Below are 19,412 nucleotides of genomic sequence, written 5' to 3'. Positions count from 1 at the left end.
TATCGGTGGACACAGTGTCAGTGCCACTGATTTTGTCCGAGTGTCAGTGGACAAAGTGTCAGTGTCTAGCTCAAACGCGCATCTATGTGCATGTGGCCGAAGGCAGCACAGAGTTGAAGACGAATATACAATTTTTATGCTTGCACACGTTTAATTTGTACACCAAAATTATTTTTGTCCGGTAAGATTACATACATGTTTTCGCCAATCCATATGTTCTCATACCCACAATTTTATTGTCCATGCCAAAGCCGTAATAACCCAAACATTATCAAGGTCAAGGTTGAAGAGTTGTAGAGAAATTGCACGCTTTATGATATCATCTTCTGGACCCAACGTTGAATTCTTAACTTATTTAGAGTTAAGTAACTAGATAACGTTTTATAGCATCCTGTTATTTACACAATTGGCACAATACTCATTATTTCATGAAGACTCACTCATTATTTAATCATGGAAGCATGACGCCACACTTGTAAATTGGGTAAATTCCTACAATACATATGCTCTCTTTCAAATGAGCTACCCATTTCTGTACGATAACTGTGCAAGGACGACCCACTTACTTACATAACTCACGTACGGGTGATAATGCCAGAGCAGAATTATTTGCCTTTTAATTAATTCATTCCCACAATGGAGGTCTCCCAACGTATGCTCGCAGATTTGGACCAAACCAGCGTCTATCGATCACAAACATAATTAGTATGAAATTTGCAAATGTCACTATCTGCCAATGCGCAGGTTTAGCGGAGATATTTGCATAAAAAGAGGAGAAAACGTACCCCCAAGGCTGGCAAATTTTTCATTTTCCAAATTTGCTGCGTATTTTTCCCACTTTGGATGCAAATATCTCCGCCAAATCTGCGTATTGGGAGATAGTTTCATTTGCAAATTTCATGCTAATTATGTTTGTGATCGATAGACGCTAGTTTGGTCCAAATCTGTGAGCTTACGTTGGGAGACCTCCATTGTTAGTTATATCGACGACCACTTTTAGTTTAGTGTGTATGTATTTAAGCCTGAATTGTCCAGGATTTTATTTCGTTATGAGTTGAGCGTGAAGATACACACATACCTACATATACATAAACTACTTCTCTTTTTATTAAACTAATTATTATATTCGGCATCATTAGGAATGAGAAACAACTGATTATTTTGTGTAATTTGTATAGAACCCGAAATGAATGAGTGCATAAATTCCTCATGTTTTTACAGTATGCCATGTTCAATGGCAATTAAGCAATTGAAATAAAATCATAAAGCGTGTCGAAAGCAATTAAGGAGATAAGACAGGTTTTTTATTATTTGGAAAAACACTATACATATATGAAAAATAAAGGACAAAGTATGTATTTAGATGACGAGTATTCATTCAGTTCTGGGAAGGCTTGGATAAATTATGTGAAGAAGAGTTAGCTTGTATTTTTGGAGGAAGCGATTTTGTGTATCGGGATGGAAACTTTGTATATTTTGTGCCTAATTCTTGCATGTTTATTGACCCGTTTTTGTATCCGGCACGGTGACACGATTCAAGCCGTGAGACACACGTTTCGTCGCGACCTGTTGTAAGTTAAATTCTTGTTTGGGAAATATATGTATGCGTTGAGTGATTATCATAATTATGAATTATGAAGGTTTTTTTAAACAAACTAACAATGGAGGTCTCCCAACGTATGCTCACAGATTTGGAGCAAACTAGCGTCAATCGATCACAAATATAATTAGTATGAAATTTGCAAATGGAACTATCTGCCAATGCGCAGGTTTGGCAGAGATATTTGCATCCAAAGTAGAAAAAATGCCCAGGAAATTTGGAAAATGAAAAATATGCCAGCCTTTTGGTACGTTTTCTCCTGTTTTTATGCAAATATCTCCGCCAAACCTGCGCATTGGCAGATAGTTCCATTTGCAAATTTCATACTAATTATATTTGTGATCCATTGACACTAATTTCGTCCAAATCTGTGAGCATACGTTGGGAGACCTTCATTGTAAGTAAAAATAGTTTCCGTCAGGGTCACGTGGGTATCAGTATATCTTACTTGCCATTATAATGCGACAAAATGTTAAGGATCTAGTATTTATTCTTGAATCGATTTGTGTTCTTTGTCTGACAATAATTCGGGTGCGAGTAAACAGGTGCAAGAAATAACCGGAAGAATGTAGCTTATTAGAACTGGGTATTATTTTAACCAGGAAGCTTTCCTAGGAGCGAGAAACTGTTTCCTGCCATTATCATTCGTAGGACGCGTGGCTAGATGGCGCATGTTTCTTGCACCCTGCTTTTCATTTGGGTATGTATTTAAATGTTAGAAATAATTGCCATGAAATTCAGATTTGTATGGTAAAAATTATTTAAAAATTAGCTACGAGTTAAAGGGTTAAGTGGTGTTTTGCAAATGACGAAGATTGTACATACGTAGGTCATATAATATTAATTCAACGAGGTAACTTTAGTTTGACCGTGGAAATGAATATTTCGGTTGTTCAAAATTAACCACGGTGTCGTGGCGTCGACTAAATTTAAATATTGCAACAAAATGTATCCCTAAAAATTTTACTTTTTACCTTGATCCAGCATGATTTCTAAATTCATACAACTCACGGTGTGGACATTTCTGGGTGTGAGGAGAATTATGACGGTCTTTAAATATTTTGACGAGACCGTGGCGAAGCGAGGAACGAAGGCGTGTTTCCTGTTTGAAGATGAAATTTGGACGTTTGCTAAGGTAATAGAAATCATTTTGAGAAAATAAATAATGACCTTTAGATGAAAACACGGTAATTTTGGTACAGGTGCAAAATGAGACGTTCCGAGTTGCGAAATATTTTCGAGATGCGGGTTATCAGAAGGGAGACGTTGTGGGGCTCTTGATGGAAAATAGGCCGGAATTCATCTGTACCTGGTTAGGACTTTCCAGGGTAATTGAAAAAAAACATGAACGATTTATTTTTCAGAGGGGAGATTATTCGCAAATTTGAGGAGAGTAGAATATGCAAATAAAATTAGCAATTAGTAAAAATACCGTTTGGTTTAATATTTCTTATAAGTTTGGAAATTTACAATGCCAAGCAACCTTATAATATAAGGCAATTTTAATGTGAAGATTTTCCAGTCATGTAAATTAATTGGACAATCCTTAGTTATTAACCTGCCAAATCTAACTGAAGTACGAAATTGACATTGGTATGCGTTTTATTCATGATTAATTAAGTATTTTGCTACAGATTGGCGTTATAACGAGCCTTATCAACACGCAGTTGCGGCGGAGTTCCTTAACCCACTATCTGAAAGTTTCGAATTGTAGGGGTCTCATCTTTGGGGAAGAATTGACTTGTGGTTAGTTCACTTTAAATAAATAATTACAATGCGATGACGCCAGCGGTCTCGCTCTGATTTTAATGAAACCACGATAAATATGTAGCATTAGGTAAATAATTGAACACATGTTTCGGGATTTTTCATATTGCTCAGTTTAAACAAAGTTATGGGGGTTTAAGAGGCCGAAAATTCGCATTTTTCCCCATCAAAAATAAAAAAGAAAAACTTCACGAGAAATATGCGAATTTTCGGTCACTTAAACCCCCATAACTTTGTTTAAACTGAGCAATATGAAAAATCCCGAAACATGTGTTCAATTATTTACCAAAGGCTACACAATTATCGTGGTTTCATTAAAATCGGAGCGAGACCGCTGGCGTCATTGCATTGTTAGAAGTAAAAATAAATCCAAGCTGAACAAAAAACAGGGTGACCCAATAGTTGTATGAATTATACGAAGTTGTAGTGATGCCCTCATTTTCTTTCTTTTATTCAACCGTAGGTAAATTTATTTTTTTTTAATTTAGGATATCAACATAATAAATATTACAGTTGATTGTTATTTTAAGAAGGTCAATCTCACTAATTCCTTTAGTTTTATGGTAGAATTACGTCGTAATTTTTTAGGCAAGAGTTTTATAGCAACTATTTATTAATGGTTTTAGATAATTACTTATTGTTAGATTTACTATTATTGTTTTACAGCAATTCAAGAATGCTTGGATTCAAATGATCCCGCCGAAAATATTCCGGCTGGAGTGACAGCATTGCACTCCGTCTCGGACAGGATGGCCACAAAGGATATTTTAACTCATGGTCATGTCAATTTAACTCGAGAGATGGGACTCTTCAGTGAGGATGGCTTGTGTTGTGAAGAGTTTCCCGATGTTGTGGGAAGTGAGGATGTTGTATTGCACGTTTTTACCTCGGGAACGACGGGGCGTGCAAAAGCGGCAAAGATGAAACATAGTCGGTATGGAATATTTGTTGATTGGGTGTACATATCTATGTATTTATTGGGTACATTTGGGTGGTAAAGAATTATTAAGAATACATCAACACTTCGAACCTAGGAAATGTTGAAATATTTATAAAACTGATAAAATTAAAACTGCGTCCGGATCCGAATCTGGTGGCCGTTTTAGCAACTAAAAATGCTTCACTATGAGTTTATTACCTCGGATTTAGACCAGACTCACTTGAAATTGTTGAGGGCCCCTACTTTTTGGGGTTTCCTGAATGGGCATGTTTTCGCTTTTGTCGGAATATGTTCAGCAAATTTTTATCCAAAATGTAGATTTCCAAGTACCTTCCGAATTTTTACCCACGTTGAAGGGCAAATCTGTATTTGCTAAAAATCTCTTGCTTAAAAATACGTTTCTAAAAATTTTGTGTGTTGTTTAAAAATTTCAAAAATTGCGGAAGACCTTCAGCTGTTAAGAACTATAAGTTTTTGAGCGGTAGATTTTCTTAATTACTCAGTAATTCTGAACAAGCAAGCAAATTGCTTAATTTGTATATCTGGTCAAAATTTGGAAATTCAGTGGTTTGAGAAATATTTAATTTCAACATTTGTTTAGGTGTTTTTGATGGCTTGAGATCGTTGTAAATTCATTGCACTGTGTTATGTATTGTTCACAGTTTGGCAACATTTGCGACTCCAATTTTCGGCCTGGAATTGAACCCAGACAGGGACGTGCTTCTCACGCCTATCCCACTGTACCACGTGCAAGGAGGTCTGCTCGTCGTGGGGTTGCCCCTGTACCATGGCGTTCCGCAAGTCATTATTCGCAAGTTTTCGGCCTCCAACTTTTGGAAACAATGTGTCAAACACGACGTGACATGCTGCCAATATCTGGGCGAAATTTTGCGGTAAGCAGAAATGAAGGGCATTTTTGAAGGATTTGTTGTAACTTTTTGAATTGCGCGCGCAGATATTTGCTGAATCAGCCTCCAACGAGGGAAGAAAAGTTGCATAAAGTGCACACATTTTATGGGAACGGGGCGAATCCCGTGGTCTGGAAGAGATTCGTGGAGAGATTTGACACCATAAAGATTAAAGAATTGTATGGATCAACGGAAGGAAATTGTGGATCGAGTCGAATTTTTGGAACTTAATGTTACTTCAAAATAATTATGATTTTATTATCATTACCGCCTTATATTTGCATATAAGAGTTGGTTCGTAATTTGGGATAAATTTTAGAAAACGAGTAGAGTTTGGAAAATTTTAAATTACTTTTTGACTGGATTTTGTTTGTTTTTAGTATTTTGCAAAGGATTATATTTACTTAGCTCAATTTTATGTTGGATTGCGACTTGGACATTGGGGGTATTCACTCACGTCAACTTCATAAAATCCGCCTTCTCAACCCAACTTGCCAATTTTTTTCGAAGGGTTACAATTCGTAACCCTTAGTGCATTTTGCAATGCGGCATAATAGCCCATGACAATTGTTTGTACAAAATTTGCGTCGATAAGGCATCGATTATGGTGATAAACTATGTATTTTTCGTAAAACTTGTCGTCAAGAGAAGTTTTACTTCTTCGCTCGTTTTTATTTGATGTATTTTCATGAAGAGTAACTCGCTTAGATACGAAACCGATTTCGCAAATACTATAAATATGAGATCTGTTGTAAAGTGAATATCTGTATACTTTCGATGTAAAACCACAGCATTTTAGCATTTTAGAATTTTAGTGGCGTTTTTGAGACGTGAACCTCAACTCTGCTTTACTTACTTATTGTTTTAATTCAGCGTGGCACATACTACGGCACATTATAAGAACAAGATTGCAAAATGTATAATTTTGTACCGCAGTGAATGCAGAAGCCCACGTTGGCGCGGCGGGCTACTTGCCAATCCTACTTTACCCCTTTCTTCCCTTCTTCTTGCTCGAGTATCGAGCGAAGGCGAATTAGTCCTACAACAGGGCTGGTGCAACATGCCCCGAAAGGAGAGGCGGGAGAGTTGTTGGGGAAAATTGTGAAATCCAATCCATTCCGGGACTACAGCGGCTACACGGATGAGACTCAAAGCAAAGGGAGTATTGTGAAGGGTGTGAAGCAGCTGGGGGACAAATGGTTCCGAACGGGCGACACCTTTACGATGGATAAATTTGGATATGTCTATTTCAAGGATAGGACAGGGGATTCGTTCAGATGGAAGGGTATGGAAATAAGTGAAGAGACTTTTATTATAAAAAGTGTGTATTTAATGGTTATATCCACTGATAAGATTTGAAACCGACAGTTTAATTATGTTGAACATGAATTATAAGGTACTTATGGGCAATGGTTAACACGGTTAGAAAATAATATATGTAGTGGTTCAAATTATTATCGACACATTTTACTTGGAATGTTTAATGAAATCGCAAAAATTTTTTAGTCGAAGATGTCAAGTTTGTAATGCTGTGATATTGTATTTTTGCTATTCTATGATTTAACTTTATTAGTTAAAAAGGATAAAAGGGTTGAGAGAATAGCAATCAATCAATCAATTAACTAAATTAATCAAGCATGTTTTCTTTAGGGGAAAACGTATCGACGTTAGAAGTGGAGCAAGGGGTTGGAAAAGCGATCGGAGTAAATAATGGAGTCGCCACGTTTGGCGTAAGTATTCCTGGAATGGATGGGAAGTGTGGAATGGTTGCAATCAGTGATATCAATGGTGGACTAAACATTTCAAATCTGCACGAAGAATTGTCTCGCTATCTACCGCCATATTCACGACCAGTGTTCGTCCGCGTGATGAGAAACGAGTTGGAAACGACGGGTAGTTTGATTGAATCGTGCTAAAATTGGTGATGATTAAATAAATAAATAAATTTAATTGTATTTCAGGAAGCTTCAAACTGCAAAAAATGGAGCTACGGAAGGCAGGCTTCAGTTCAGCTTTGGAAGTAATTTAATGTCTCTCCGAAACAATGGGAATTACCCTCCGAATATTTAAGAAGTGACCTAAATGGAAAGCAACCTCTTAATCCTTTAAATTTTCCCTCCCGTTAAATGGAAGTAGCCTCTCATTTTGCATATCATAAATCTGTGAAAATTTCTTATCAGTGATGGGTCTTATTACCAGTGTCCGGTTGATTATGTTCTTAAAAACCCTAAATCTTTATGAAAAATTTGTATTAGATTTATCAGACGACATGGTTGTTGTAATACAGATATATTTATTCCGAGCTTTCGATACTGACTTGTATCATCTTCAGGGACGATTTTAGAAAGCGAAAAACATGATTTATTTCACCAAAAACCAGGATTCTTCAATCACTAACGGCTACGGCCGGTGTTTCTGGGTTCGGCCGTAACTCAACAAACTTATTTTTTTAATTATTTTTAATTGTTGGGTAGCAGGGGCTACCCAGCCTTATGTAACTGCTTGTCCGTTCCTCTGTTTGTCTGTTTACTCGCAGAAATTAAATATGTAACACAACTTTGGGTAACTATGACTCGGGCTACACACACTCAATTCTAGAAATTAGCCAGCAATTACAAAATAGTTAAAAATTCTTTCGTTGACCCAGCTACGGCCTCACCCCTAGAGTAAATTGTTTTAAGTCATCCTGACCAAAAACATCTTATCACATAATATTTTTGTAATTCAAAAAACGATATCGTTGTCAGGGGCGCTTGATTAGGGGTAACAATAGTGAAACCCAGATAGGATTCAGGTTCATGTGGTCTTGAATCAAGACTCTTGATTCAGGACGTCAGACGTTTTTCTAATGTACAGACTTTCAAGAAGACTTTCAGACTTTATGTAAAATGTTTAATTGCTTAGATCCCCAAAAGATGTATTTATGAAAAACATTTTTTTAATTCGTTTTAAATTGCTTAAAAATTAGTTTGTTTGACTGCAAGATTGTCAAAAATAGCTTTAATATTTCACACTGACAAATAACAAGCTTTCCACAGGCTTTGGTTTGATATTGCTTTGGTTTGATATTACTTTGATTTGTAAATATATCCGTTTCTACGTCTTACATTTATAAACTACCGATTTTTTTACCAGGCTGTATTAAGACATTTCGGCATTTAAAAATTTTAAACTCAGGGTAAATTAAGATAAGATAAATTAAGACATTTTTACCTGACGATTTAAGATAATCTCAGGGCCCATTAAATTTTACCCTTACATTAATGATCGGAATTATTTATGTATTGCGAATTTCTGAGATTATCGTATATTTTTAAAGATGAATTTCGTCAAGCAATTATAAAAGAATTTTTCGATGTTGTTCTGAACCCAAAACCTGTACCAAGCGGAAGGGTGAAGAACCTGTTAAGTCCACAACAGCCTTGAGTACCATGTAGTTTTTAAAATGCATGCTTTTATGGAAGCCTTAACTTTAATTGCATATAAATGATACGCTTTTTACATATATAAAATTCTGAAATTATGGCTTGTAGATATGTACATTATTTTAAGAGGTAGTTTGCCACCAAAATCCTAATTCAAAAATAACTTTAAGAGGCAGGTATCCATGAAGGGTACTTCTGAAATATTTGGAGGGTACTTCTCATTTAATTGGAGAGGCTTTAAATGCATGCCTTCAGCTTTAATGAATAAGGATTTACTTTACGTTTTACAGGGTGGAAAATATATTCCAATGCGGAGTGAAATTTACGATGACATTTTACACGGGAAATTTAGAGTTTGACGGTAATGCAATTATAGTTAGTAATTAATTACTTATGTGCTTCAGATCAATTTCGGAGAAATTAATTAACTACGAAATGTACTTAAACGGTCTTACTTTAATATTTGAATCCATATTTTGTATTTTTGAGACCATCACTAAGATCAGTTCTGTTGTTAATAAAATAGATTCCCGGTATGAATAATGTATGCTTTTATTAATTTGAGTTATTGGTAAAATATGTAGATTAATTCACATCTTCATTTTTAATTACAATCCTTCGGTATATTTAAATATCTGCATAATTCTGTACATGCAGAAATGTAATGAAATTTCATCTATGTAATTAATTACTAATTACGAAAGTAAGGGTAATTTTGATTCATCACCCGACTGATATCAGATATGTCGGGTAACGAATTACACAATTAGAATGTTCAATTGAGAAATTACTTGCTTTCGTCGAGTCAAAAAAAGTAATTAAATACAAATTCAAGTAATTAATCGTCACTATACCTTATTTAAACTAGCTAATAATTTCGTGTACCGCGTTTGACCTTCCTGTTAATATTTCATAGCCAAGACAAAGAAAGCAGCCAACAAAGCAAATCCCACAAATATAGAATCCCGTGACGACTTTAGAGTTGTAATTTAGTTGTGATACAGCATCAAATTTTGGAAAAGTCCAATTTGCATAGAGATGAAATAATTTTGGCGACTTAAGAATACGAAACCAATTTTCCCAATGACCATAAATTCCCGATGATACCATAGTCTGTAGCCTTCTCTCGACATAGTTACCACGAACTGGATAAATTTCCCAACCACGAGATACCTTAAAAAAAGGTTCTACTCCACTCAAGTATTTGATGTTGTCCGGATTATCATTCAAGAATGGTAGGAGTGAGGCCACGTTTTCTGTCGTGTCGATAAACGCTATTTTTCCACAAGTTGACAATTCCTCTACAAGTCGAGCCGTTTCCCTGTATTCGATCGGTTTGACGGGTGAATGTGCAATTAGATGGATGCGGACCATTTTTTCGAGTCGGGTTCCAAAAGCTTCCACGCTTCCATTATCGATGGGAAGCATTTGCGTGTATGTGGGATCGAGCATCATGTTTTCCATAATTTTCGCAATTTCCTTAAACCTAAATTGTAAAGGTGTCACGATTAACCCTAATTTAGTTCGATAACAGACTAAGATAATAAATTTTGCTCATATTTACAGAATAGAAAAGAAGTTAATATGCCTGTGAGTATTTGTAAAGGCGGTATGATCCGGTACATTTAGAGCTTTGAAGTTGCAAGCAATTGCATAAACTTAAAAAAATTCTAACGTTTGACTGCACGGTGGCCATAAAGTCCGGAATTATTCATGACTATGACTTCATAATACTGGGAAAAAGGTTCTGAAGCACTAAATGTGCCCCCAAATCTTGTAACAAGTACTAATTCCTAAAGATGTATTTACTTATTTGCATGTTCTGTCAGCTCTGTTGGTACTATCCTTTGTAAAATCAACTTACCTAATAGACTTGTGGAATTTGTCGTACATCTGCTGGCCAAAGTAGAGATATGGAGGCGAGGGCTCCAGTTCCGAAAACTCGAACATATTTAAGGGAAGAAGTGCCTCCATTCCCTCAATCTCTAGCCATGTTTCCCATGGTGGTGCATACAGAGCGGGTACAATCATATCCATCGTGAAGGATGTCTTGTACCAATTCGTTAGGAATGATCCACTCGTTAGAATCCATACCCCGAGTAATACGCGTACCCCGAATACCCTTGACTTAGGCGGAAACCGTTCCTCAAATAATTTGATATTCCACGGAATTGAGTTCTCTAGAACTAAGCAAATCATAACGCAGAGTCCGTCTGACCTAGAGGATCGACGAAGCAATGTCAAAATAAGTGCCGTAACAGCAACCATAAAAAGAATACTAATCCACGAGGTAGCGTCGAAGGGAGTGGCTAATCCGCTTAGAATAAACATGTCGGATTTTACCTTACAACAAGATACGAAACTGAAGCTTGACATCTTTCCCATAACAAAGGTAAACTGTTTATTAATATTGTCCACCGGTGAGGGGGCAAGATGACGGGGCGTGATGTTTAGACTAGAATATTCCGACGCATCTTGAAATGACCAGAATGAGGCTAATTCGGTTGGCTTGATCAGTTTTACAATTTCATGAAGATCCCTTTGTTTGGAGCCTTTCTCATACCACGTTCTAACCTTCAACTCTATATCCTTTTTACGTTGAAACAATACCGTCGTCATAAAATATTTACTTAGCTGGTCAACACGTTTTGAAATGATTTGAGCATCGTTGAAACAGTCGGAACCCGCATGGGGTAAACATTCTATCGTGTACCACGCTTGTGAGGGTTTCCCAATCACTAATAAACCTTCGGTATGATAAGTATTGAAATATTTGAGGTATAGTACGTTAATAATTGACCCTGGAATTGGACATATTTATTTCAATAACTAATATCTGAAACAGCCGGAAATCCACTATTCTGACTTCCCACTTTGGTAAATTCTGTTCAATTTCAGGCTTAAAGTTAGTTACTAAAATTAAAAATTTTTGACCAAACCATGGTTTGATGATATAGTTTGAAGCCGAATAATAATAATCCTGCATAACTCCTTTGCCAGGAAGCAGGTCAAACAAGGCCCAGCAATGTGGGGCAGGATTTATGCGTCTTTCTAGGGAAAACCTGGCTTCAAGTACTTCCGTTTCTTGACCGGATGTATTTCGTAAGATAATTGGAGTTCGCTCAAGCTGCATGTCTTGACTTTTGTAAATGATTATAATATTGGTACAGTTTTCAAATATTTCGACGTAATAGTTAACATAAGTTGGGTTTAATTCGTGTGGGGTTTTTGGGTTAATAAGCTGACTTGTCGCTGGAAGTAATAATTCAGTATTCATGTAGTAAATTGTGAAAAGGAAAGATATAGAAAATTTAAAATAAAACAGGAAACTCATTTTAAAGTCTGGTTGTACCCAGGCAGTTTTGGTTATGGTTTTATTGGCTGAATTTCGTAGGGTGAGCAAGCGGCATGGGCAATGTGGGAAATGATTATACTACATGAGTCTAGATTTCTGCTGGAGTTTTATAAGTGTTAAGTTTTTGGATAATATGTTGGTTGTTCAACGAGTTGGACTGTTTTCAAATTTTTCATGTAATAAGCGGATGAAGTTAAATTTCATAATTTGAACCAGGAATTCGTAAAGTTTCCAATGGTAATTGAGTAAATAGGGTACTTATTGCGGAATTGTTTTGTTAAACTTTGTGATTCGTAATTTCCTTTCTTGGAGGAAATTATGCTCCTAGACGGCTAAACATATATAAACAACAGGAAATACATAAGTACTTATGCATATATCAATTAAGTAAAAATTTAATTTGAAGCAAACTGCGTGGGTTTTAAGATTATCACGAAGTTTGGACTGCAAGGCGAGAAATTTGTTGACGAAAATTCTAGGTTCGAAATGAAAATTTAACTTGAATATTATTTAAGTGTTATTCTTCGATTAAATAAGTAAGTAAACGTTATCCAGTCATGCGATGTCTCATCCGAGTACATACATGGAAATTACAGGGTGGATACATAGGTTTTGGGTAGTTTTTGTGTAGTTATGGGTGAATTATTTTATATTCAAATACAAATGTAACCCTGTATGTAATAATACATATGTGCGTATTAGTAACAATAGCCTTGTGTGAAATTTGATGATCTGCACGTTTAAGAAATGTTTGGAACATTTTCCCCTGATGAATATTTCTATTTGTGATCGAAAGTTATCAACAAATGTAATCCATATGTGCTGGCAAGCCGTCGAAAATTCTATTTTGCAGAATTACCATAATTGAATTTTGAATTGAATTTTATTGGCTTCGTTTTTTGGGCCATAGACCCATAAAGGTACATGTTCATGAAATATTGTACAATATTTGTAAATTACCACAATTGACTATTGAGGGTTGGGAGGGAGGGAGTGAATCAATTATTGGGGGATGATTGGTGGACATAATTTGAATATATTGTTTAAAATTAGAAATTAATATATACAGATTAGTTCAATACTTCGTAGCCCAGACAAAGGAAGCAGCCAACTAAGAAAATCCCAGAAATATAGAATCCCGTGACGACTTTGGAATTGTAATTTAATTGTGAAACAGCATCAAATTTAGGAAAAGTCCAATTTGCATAGATGTGAAATAACCTTGGCGTTTTCAGTAACCGATACCAATTTTCCCAATGACCATAAATTCCCGAGGATACCATAATCTGCAACCTTCTCTCGGTATAATTACCACGAACTGGATAAATTAGCCAACCACGAGAAGCTTTGAAAAAGGGTTCAACTCCAGTCAAGTATTTGATGTGGTCTGGATTGTCATTCAGGAAGGGGAGAATCGCGGCAATGTTTTCAGTAGTGTCGATAAAGGCTATTTTTCCACATGTCGACAATTTCTTTACCAATCGATCAGTTTCATTGTCTTGGATCGGTTTGATAGGTGTTTCTGAAAGTATGAGCGTGCGGATTGCCCAATCCAGTCGAAGTATGAATGAATCAAGGCTTTCATTGGGAAGCATTTTTGAATATTTGGAGTCAAGCCTTACGTTGCTCGGAAGTTGTCCAATTTTTTTGTACCTTAATTGAGTATGAATCAAACGTAAGTCGAATTTATATCCGGTAAGAAGTCGGATGGCAGGTTTGGCTCATATTTGCAATATACAAAATATACAACTCAATACACCTAAAATTACTTGTTATTGAATTAAGAAATTAAATATACAAAAGAACAAGTATAGCCTCTCCGCGAAAAGGATTTCATACCTCTAAACATGCCTTTGTCGAACGTTCCTGTGCGGGTCAATAAAACGCACACTTTTGTGCGATAGTTTTTTCTGGCATTTAACGTTCCCTTGGATCACGTGACTTTTTGGGCTCCCGTTACCCCTTCCCTACATGGACTCGTCCACTTTCATTTACACTCAATGTTAAAATTTCAAAATTATTCAGCAGGGTCAATTTTGCATGAAATTAAAACCTAATTTTCTAAAAGCAACCATAATTTCAAGGTTTGCAAAGTTAGGAGATAACAAGTTCAATTGAGTTGCTTGTGGATATGGAAATTAACAATTTCTCTCAATAAATCACGATTTTTAAGACAAATTGTTAATTTCCAAATCCACAAGCAACTCAATTGAACTGGCCCCGGCATTGTAGTTAGTTTAAGATCTAAGCGCATGGGATATAGCGAAATCACCAAATAATTAAAGGTGTATTGATTTGCTTTGCATACCGCTAGTGAAATCCTTTCTAGAACAAATTTACCTAGTAGACTTGTTGAACTTGTCCTGCATCTGCTTGTGAAAGTGGAGATATGGGGGCCTGGCATCCAGGTCCGAAAAGTCGAACATATTCAAGGGGAGAAGTGCCTCCATTCCCTGAATATCCAGCCATGTTTCCCATGGTGGGGTATACAGGGTAGGTACAATCATATCCATCGTGAATGATGTCTTGTACCAATTCGTTAGGGATGTTCCACTCGTTAGAATCCATACCCCGAGTAAAATGCGTACCCCGAATACCTTTGACATAGCTGGATATCTTTCCTGAAATAATTTGTTTTCACACGCCACTGAGTTTTCTAACAGTACGCCAATCATAGCGTAGAATCTTTCTGACCTACAGGTCCGAGGAAGCAGTGTCAAAATAAGTGCTGTAATGGACACCGTGAACAGAATACTAATCCACGAGTAAGTGTCAAATGGGGTAGTCAACCCGCTTAGAATAAATGTGTCGGATTTGACCTTATAACAAGATACGAAACTGAAGCTCGACATCTTTCCCATAACAAAGGTAAACGTTTTATCAATATTATCTACTGGGGTGGGAGAAATATGACGAGGCGTGATGTTTAGACTAGAATATTCCGACGCATCTTGAACTGACCAGAAAGCCTCCAATTCCGTTGGCTTGACCAGTTTTACAATTTCATGAAGATCCCTCTCTTTGGAACCTTTATCATACCATTGTTTGATTTTAATCTCAATAGTCCTTCTACGTGGAAATAATGTTGTTGTTATAAAATATTTGCTCAGCTCGTTAATACTTTTTGCGATGATATAAACATTGTTGAAACAGTCGGAACCTGCATGAGGTAAGCATTCTATCGGGTACCACACCTGTGAGGGTTTCCCTATCACCAGTAAACCATCGTTATGATAAGGATTGAAATATTTGAGGTGTAGTGCTTTACCAGTTGGTACTGAAATTGGACCTATTTCAATAACGAATATCTCAAAAATCCTGAAATCCAATATTCTGACTTTCCATCCTGGTAAATTCTGTTCAATTCCAGGTTTAAGGTTAATTGCTAAAATCAAACATTTTTGACCAAACCATGGCTTCAGAATATAGTTTGAACCGGAATAGTAATAGTCATGAATGACACCATTTCCTGGGATAATAATAATAATAATAATAATAATAGCCTCTATTACCCTCATTTACTAGTACTAGGGAATGCACAAAATGAAATTTTAGCATAGCACACTAGCCTATTTTCGTGAGCTTACAAACAGAAGTAACTTACTTTAAATGATTAAATAACAATAACTAAGGGCTAAATTACTATATTTAACTTAACAATATATATGTACTTAAGATATTATCTACTCTTAGTTTGTATAAAGTTAGCTATAATCTATCAAATTTGTTAGAGCTTCAAATGACCAGCCAAAAACCGTGGATTTTGATTTCCATTCGTCATTGATTTTGCTGATTATCATATTAATGGGGGAATTTTTAAATTTTGACGACTTAATTACCGGTTGAAATAGTAAATCCTTGTTTGACCTCAATGACACACCACTGCACGAAGCACGCTGGAATTGCGGCAAAAAGTGCCTATACCTACCAAAAAATAATTTGTAAGCAAATTTATTAAGAGCCAATTCTCTCCTTTCATTTAAAGTTATCAACTCAGCTTCCTGCATGCATTCAACATAATTTAAATGATCAACTCGTTTTCGGAAAATTATACTTAAAGCTTTTTTCTGAACACTTTCAATTTTGTAAACTAATTTCTGGTTCAAGCCAGAGCCAAACACAACTGAACAATACTCAAGATTACACCGAATATATGCACCGTAAGCTATTAATAATTCTTTACTGGAGAAGCCAGCATTGAATAATTTTCTTAACTGAAATTATTTAGAGTTTGCTTTCGCAAATGTTTTTTATATGACTATCCCAACTAAAATTTGGGCAAAAAGTCACCCCTAAAATTTTTAAGCTCTTTACAACGGGTATAGGAACTGAATCAATACAAAAGGACTTAGTAGGAAAATTAACTCTTCTTCCACCAAAATTAACTACCAATATTTCACATTTACGAGGATTGGGCGTTATTTTAACTGCCTTACACTCTTCACTCAAAATATTGAGTGCAGATTGCAATTTGGGTGCATTACCAATAACTCTTTCAGCAATAACCAAATCATCAATGTATCCAGCTATACAAAAATTGGGGTTAATATCAAGTAATTTGATTTTTAATGCATTCAGAATCGGATTAATTAAGATAATAAACAGAAGAGCAGCTAGTTTGGTACCGGCTGGTGTACCGCATGTTAATCTCTTGGGATTTGAAAACGACTTTTCAAACTTAACAATCTGCTTACGAAATTTTAAGAAGGATAATAACCATAAAATATCAATGTCGTGTACACCAAGATCAACAAGAAGTGCGGCCAACAACGAGTGGTCAACTAAATCGAATGCTTTGAGACTATCAATAGCAGCAATTAAAACTGTAGCGCCAGGAATTTCGATTGATTTTAAAATAAAATGGTTAATTTGAATTAAATAATGCGCAGTAGACGATTTTTTTAAAGCACCAAATTGGTTAACGTTGATTTTATCAATTATTTGAGAATAAATCCTGTCAAACATAAAACTCTGTGCAATTTTTGAAAATACGTCAGTTTGAGTTATCGCACGGACGTCATCAAGTGATGAACAAGTTACTTTCTTGAGTAAGGGGGTGACGAAACCTATTTTCCAACAATCAGGGACAGTAAAAGTTGCAAAAGATTCATTGAGGATAATGGCTATTAAAGGGCCCAAGAAATTAAAGGGCCCAAGAAATTCGAAGCGTACTTTATAAGCTCAGTAGGGACTAAATTCGGACAGTTGGACTTTTTCTTATTTAGTTTTCTAATTACTCTCGCTACCTCATGAGCACTGACTTTAATAGGGGAAGAGTCTAGAGGGAGTGTACACAGCGAAATAGATTCACATTCATCAAAAGTGTTACAAATTAGTGAGAAATGTGAATTTACAACATCGGCTAGCTCTTTATCAGTTAGCTGACTAAATTTCAGATCTATTAATTTAATTTTGTCGATGGCAGACACGGGATTTAGACCACAAACTTTACGAATTAAATGATACCATTCGGATGAATTCATACCAGGTATCTTATCTTTGAATTTTTTACGCACTTCAGACTGAGCAAAGGAAATTTGCGTTTTAATTTCGCTTTGTAACTCGAAAACTAGCTTGAAATTATTACTCTTTTTTGCTTTGCGCTTAGCTTTGAATAACCTTTTCAATGTAATATTCATCCAAATGGGTTCACCATCGTTTATAACCTTGTCATAAGGACACGATACTTTAGTTTGTATTGAGAGTAATAAAGAATTTAACTCATTGACTTTGGCATTGATTGGTAACGATTCAAATTTTTGGATATCAACATCTAAATTATTTAATTCTTCGACAAAGGGAATAGCTAATTGATTAAGTTGGGGTTTACATTTAATGATTTTTAAAGGCTTACGTAATTCAAACCATGGACAAGGTGAAAAGGAGATACAAGCATGTACTCTATTTCTTGCCGTTCCTTTAACAGGGGGCAGTGGAACAGGGGCAGTGGAACAGGCTCTCAATAATATGATTTTAAATTAGTAAAAATTAAGTCAAGGTTACTCATACTATGTGATCTAGAATTAAAAAACGTAGGGAAACGTATGTGGTAAAGTGAGGAGATTACATTTTTTTCTGATTTCAGCTACATTAATTTTATGTCTAAAATCTTTATAGTACCTGCTCTTATGTGATCTATGTTTTTTAGCTATTACCGGTAAATAATAACTAATTAAGTAGTGGTCAACTTTCTTTTGGATGTTATTGAGCTGGGGGTCCGTATGTGTTGCCCATAAATCTAAACAATAATCCATAATAGAGTGAACATGACAATTTAACATAATTAACATTACTTTGCTAGTTAAATATCTCTTTAACCCGTACATATAACCAAGATTACTAGAAACACGTTTAATTACAGAGTCATAATGAGCCTTAAAGCTAAGAGTGGAATCGAGCTCGACCCCTAAATATTTGAAACATTCTACCTGCTCAATTTCATGACCACTTTCCAATATTAAGGGACGATTTACATGTTCTGGAGGAATATGATCAGAACTCTTATGGAAAATTTGATATTTTGTTTTATCGTAATTTAGTTCTAAGTTGTTATCTATGTACCATTGCTGAATAATCTTAGTTTGATCTTTAATTACATTTAACAATATATCTATGTCAGTACCAGCTATATATACAACGAGATCATCTGCATATAAAATGAAGGGAGCGGAGGTGATAACATCGGCGATATCGTCTTGATAAGCTCCGTAGATAAGTGGGCCGATCGTCCCACCTTGAACTATTCCTGCATCATTATTGTAATACTTACTATTGTTACCCTTAATATTAAATACAGTGTTTGTTAGGTAATTATGTATAGATTTAATATATACCGGATGTAGTTTGTACTTATCAATCAGTTTCTTAATTAGTAACGATCTATCAAGGCTATTAAATGCAGATTTAGCATCAAAATAGATCGCTATACATTTACCGTTCGGCTTATCTAACGCAGAATAAATATACTTGGTAAATTCTACTAGTGCTGTATGACAAGATCTATTCTTTCTAAACCCATGTTGTTAATTACATAATTTTGCCTCGATCCTATCTCGTAATCTGTTAAACAAAACTCTTTCGAATATTTTACAATACACAATAAGGCAACTAATTGGTCTATAGCTCGTCGGGCTTAACTTGGAGCCTTTAACCTTATAAAGAGGCGTTACATAGGTAGCCTTGAAAACCTGTGGTACTTTACAATTAATAAATATTAAGGTAAACAATTTTGCTAGTTGAAGCGAGACTACAGAAGAACAACGTTTCAAGATTGTTAATGGTACAAAAAACTGTGAACAACTATTTTTTTCGTGCTACGAATTGCTTCACTAACCTCGTCAGCAGTGACTAACTCAATATCCTCTGCTTGTTCAGCACTATATTGTTGTTCATAATTGTTAATATATTCTGATAAAGT

General features: G+C 35.6%; 2 protein-coding genes across 3 annotated transcripts; both read left to right on the top strand.

Annotated features, from left to right (window-relative positions):
- The first annotated feature begins 1,397 nt into the window (after positions 1-1,397).
- On the top strand, positions 1,398-9,183 carry LOC118439078 (long-chain fatty acid transport protein 4-like). Of its 2 annotated transcripts, XM_035860106.1 has the most exons (11): positions 1,455-1,571; positions 2,203-2,300; positions 2,585-2,735; positions 2,803-2,928; positions 3,235-3,346; positions 4,034-4,301; positions 4,970-5,200; positions 5,263-6,500; positions 6,866-7,108; positions 7,177-7,235; positions 8,931-9,183. In XM_035860106.1, the coding sequence occupies exons 2-8, from the start codon at positions 2,272-2,274 to the stop codon at positions 5,444-5,446; spliced, it is 1,101 nt and encodes a 366-aa protein (XP_035715999.1). In that variant the 5' UTR covers positions 1,455-1,571; positions 2,203-2,271; the 3' UTR covers positions 5,447-6,500; positions 6,866-7,108; positions 7,177-7,235; positions 8,931-9,183. The 2 variants fall into 2 exon arrangements, with proteins under 2 accessions (XP_035715998.1, XP_035715999.1); XM_035860105.1 differs by lacking the exon at positions 2,203-2,300 and having other exon boundaries at positions 1,398-1,571.
- On the top strand, positions 6,155-7,244 carry LOC110860206 (long-chain fatty acid transport protein 4). Its single transcript, XM_022109258.1, has 3 exons — positions 6,155-6,500; positions 6,866-7,108; positions 7,177-7,244. Exons 1-3 carry the CDS (start codon positions 6,155-6,157, stop codon positions 7,242-7,244), a joined length of 657 nt encoding a protein of 218 aa, XP_021964950.1.
- Positions 9,184-19,412: the final 10,229 nt, after the last annotated feature.

The sequence above is a fragment of the Folsomia candida genome, unplaced genomic scaffold (genome assembly GCF_002217175.1).
Source record: "Folsomia candida strain VU population unplaced genomic scaffold, ASM221717v1 Fcan01_Sc030, whole genome shotgun sequence".
Classification (NCBI taxonomy): Eukaryota; Metazoa; Arthropoda; class Collembola; order Entomobryomorpha; family Isotomidae; genus Folsomia; species Folsomia candida.
This window is presented reverse-complemented; position numbering and strand designations above follow the sequence as displayed.

Coding starts and splice junctions, on each gene's coding strand:
- LOC118439078 (XM_035860105.1), top strand. CDS start 1,459: ATGGAAACTTTGTATATTTTGTGCCTAATTCTTGCATGTTTATTGACC. Junction 2,929..3,234: donor CCTGGTTAGGACTTTCCAGG/GTAATTGAAAAA, acceptor ATTTTGCTACAG/ATTGGCGTTATAACGAGCCT. Junction 3,347..4,033: donor TGGGGAAGAATTGACTTGTG/GTTAGTTCACTT, acceptor ATTGTTTTACAG/CAATTCAAGAATGCTTGGAT.
- LOC110860206 (XM_022109258.1), top strand. CDS start 6,155: ATGCAGAAGCCCACGTTGGCGCGGCGGGCTACTTGCCAATCCTACTTT. Junction 6,501..6,865: donor GGATTCGTTCAGATGGAAGG/GTATGGAAATAA, acceptor TGTTTTCTTTAG/GGGAAAACGTATCGACGTTA. Junction 7,109..7,176: donor AAACGAGTTGGAAACGACGG/GTAGTTTGATTG, acceptor ATTGTATTTCAG/GAAGCTTCAAACTGCAAAAA.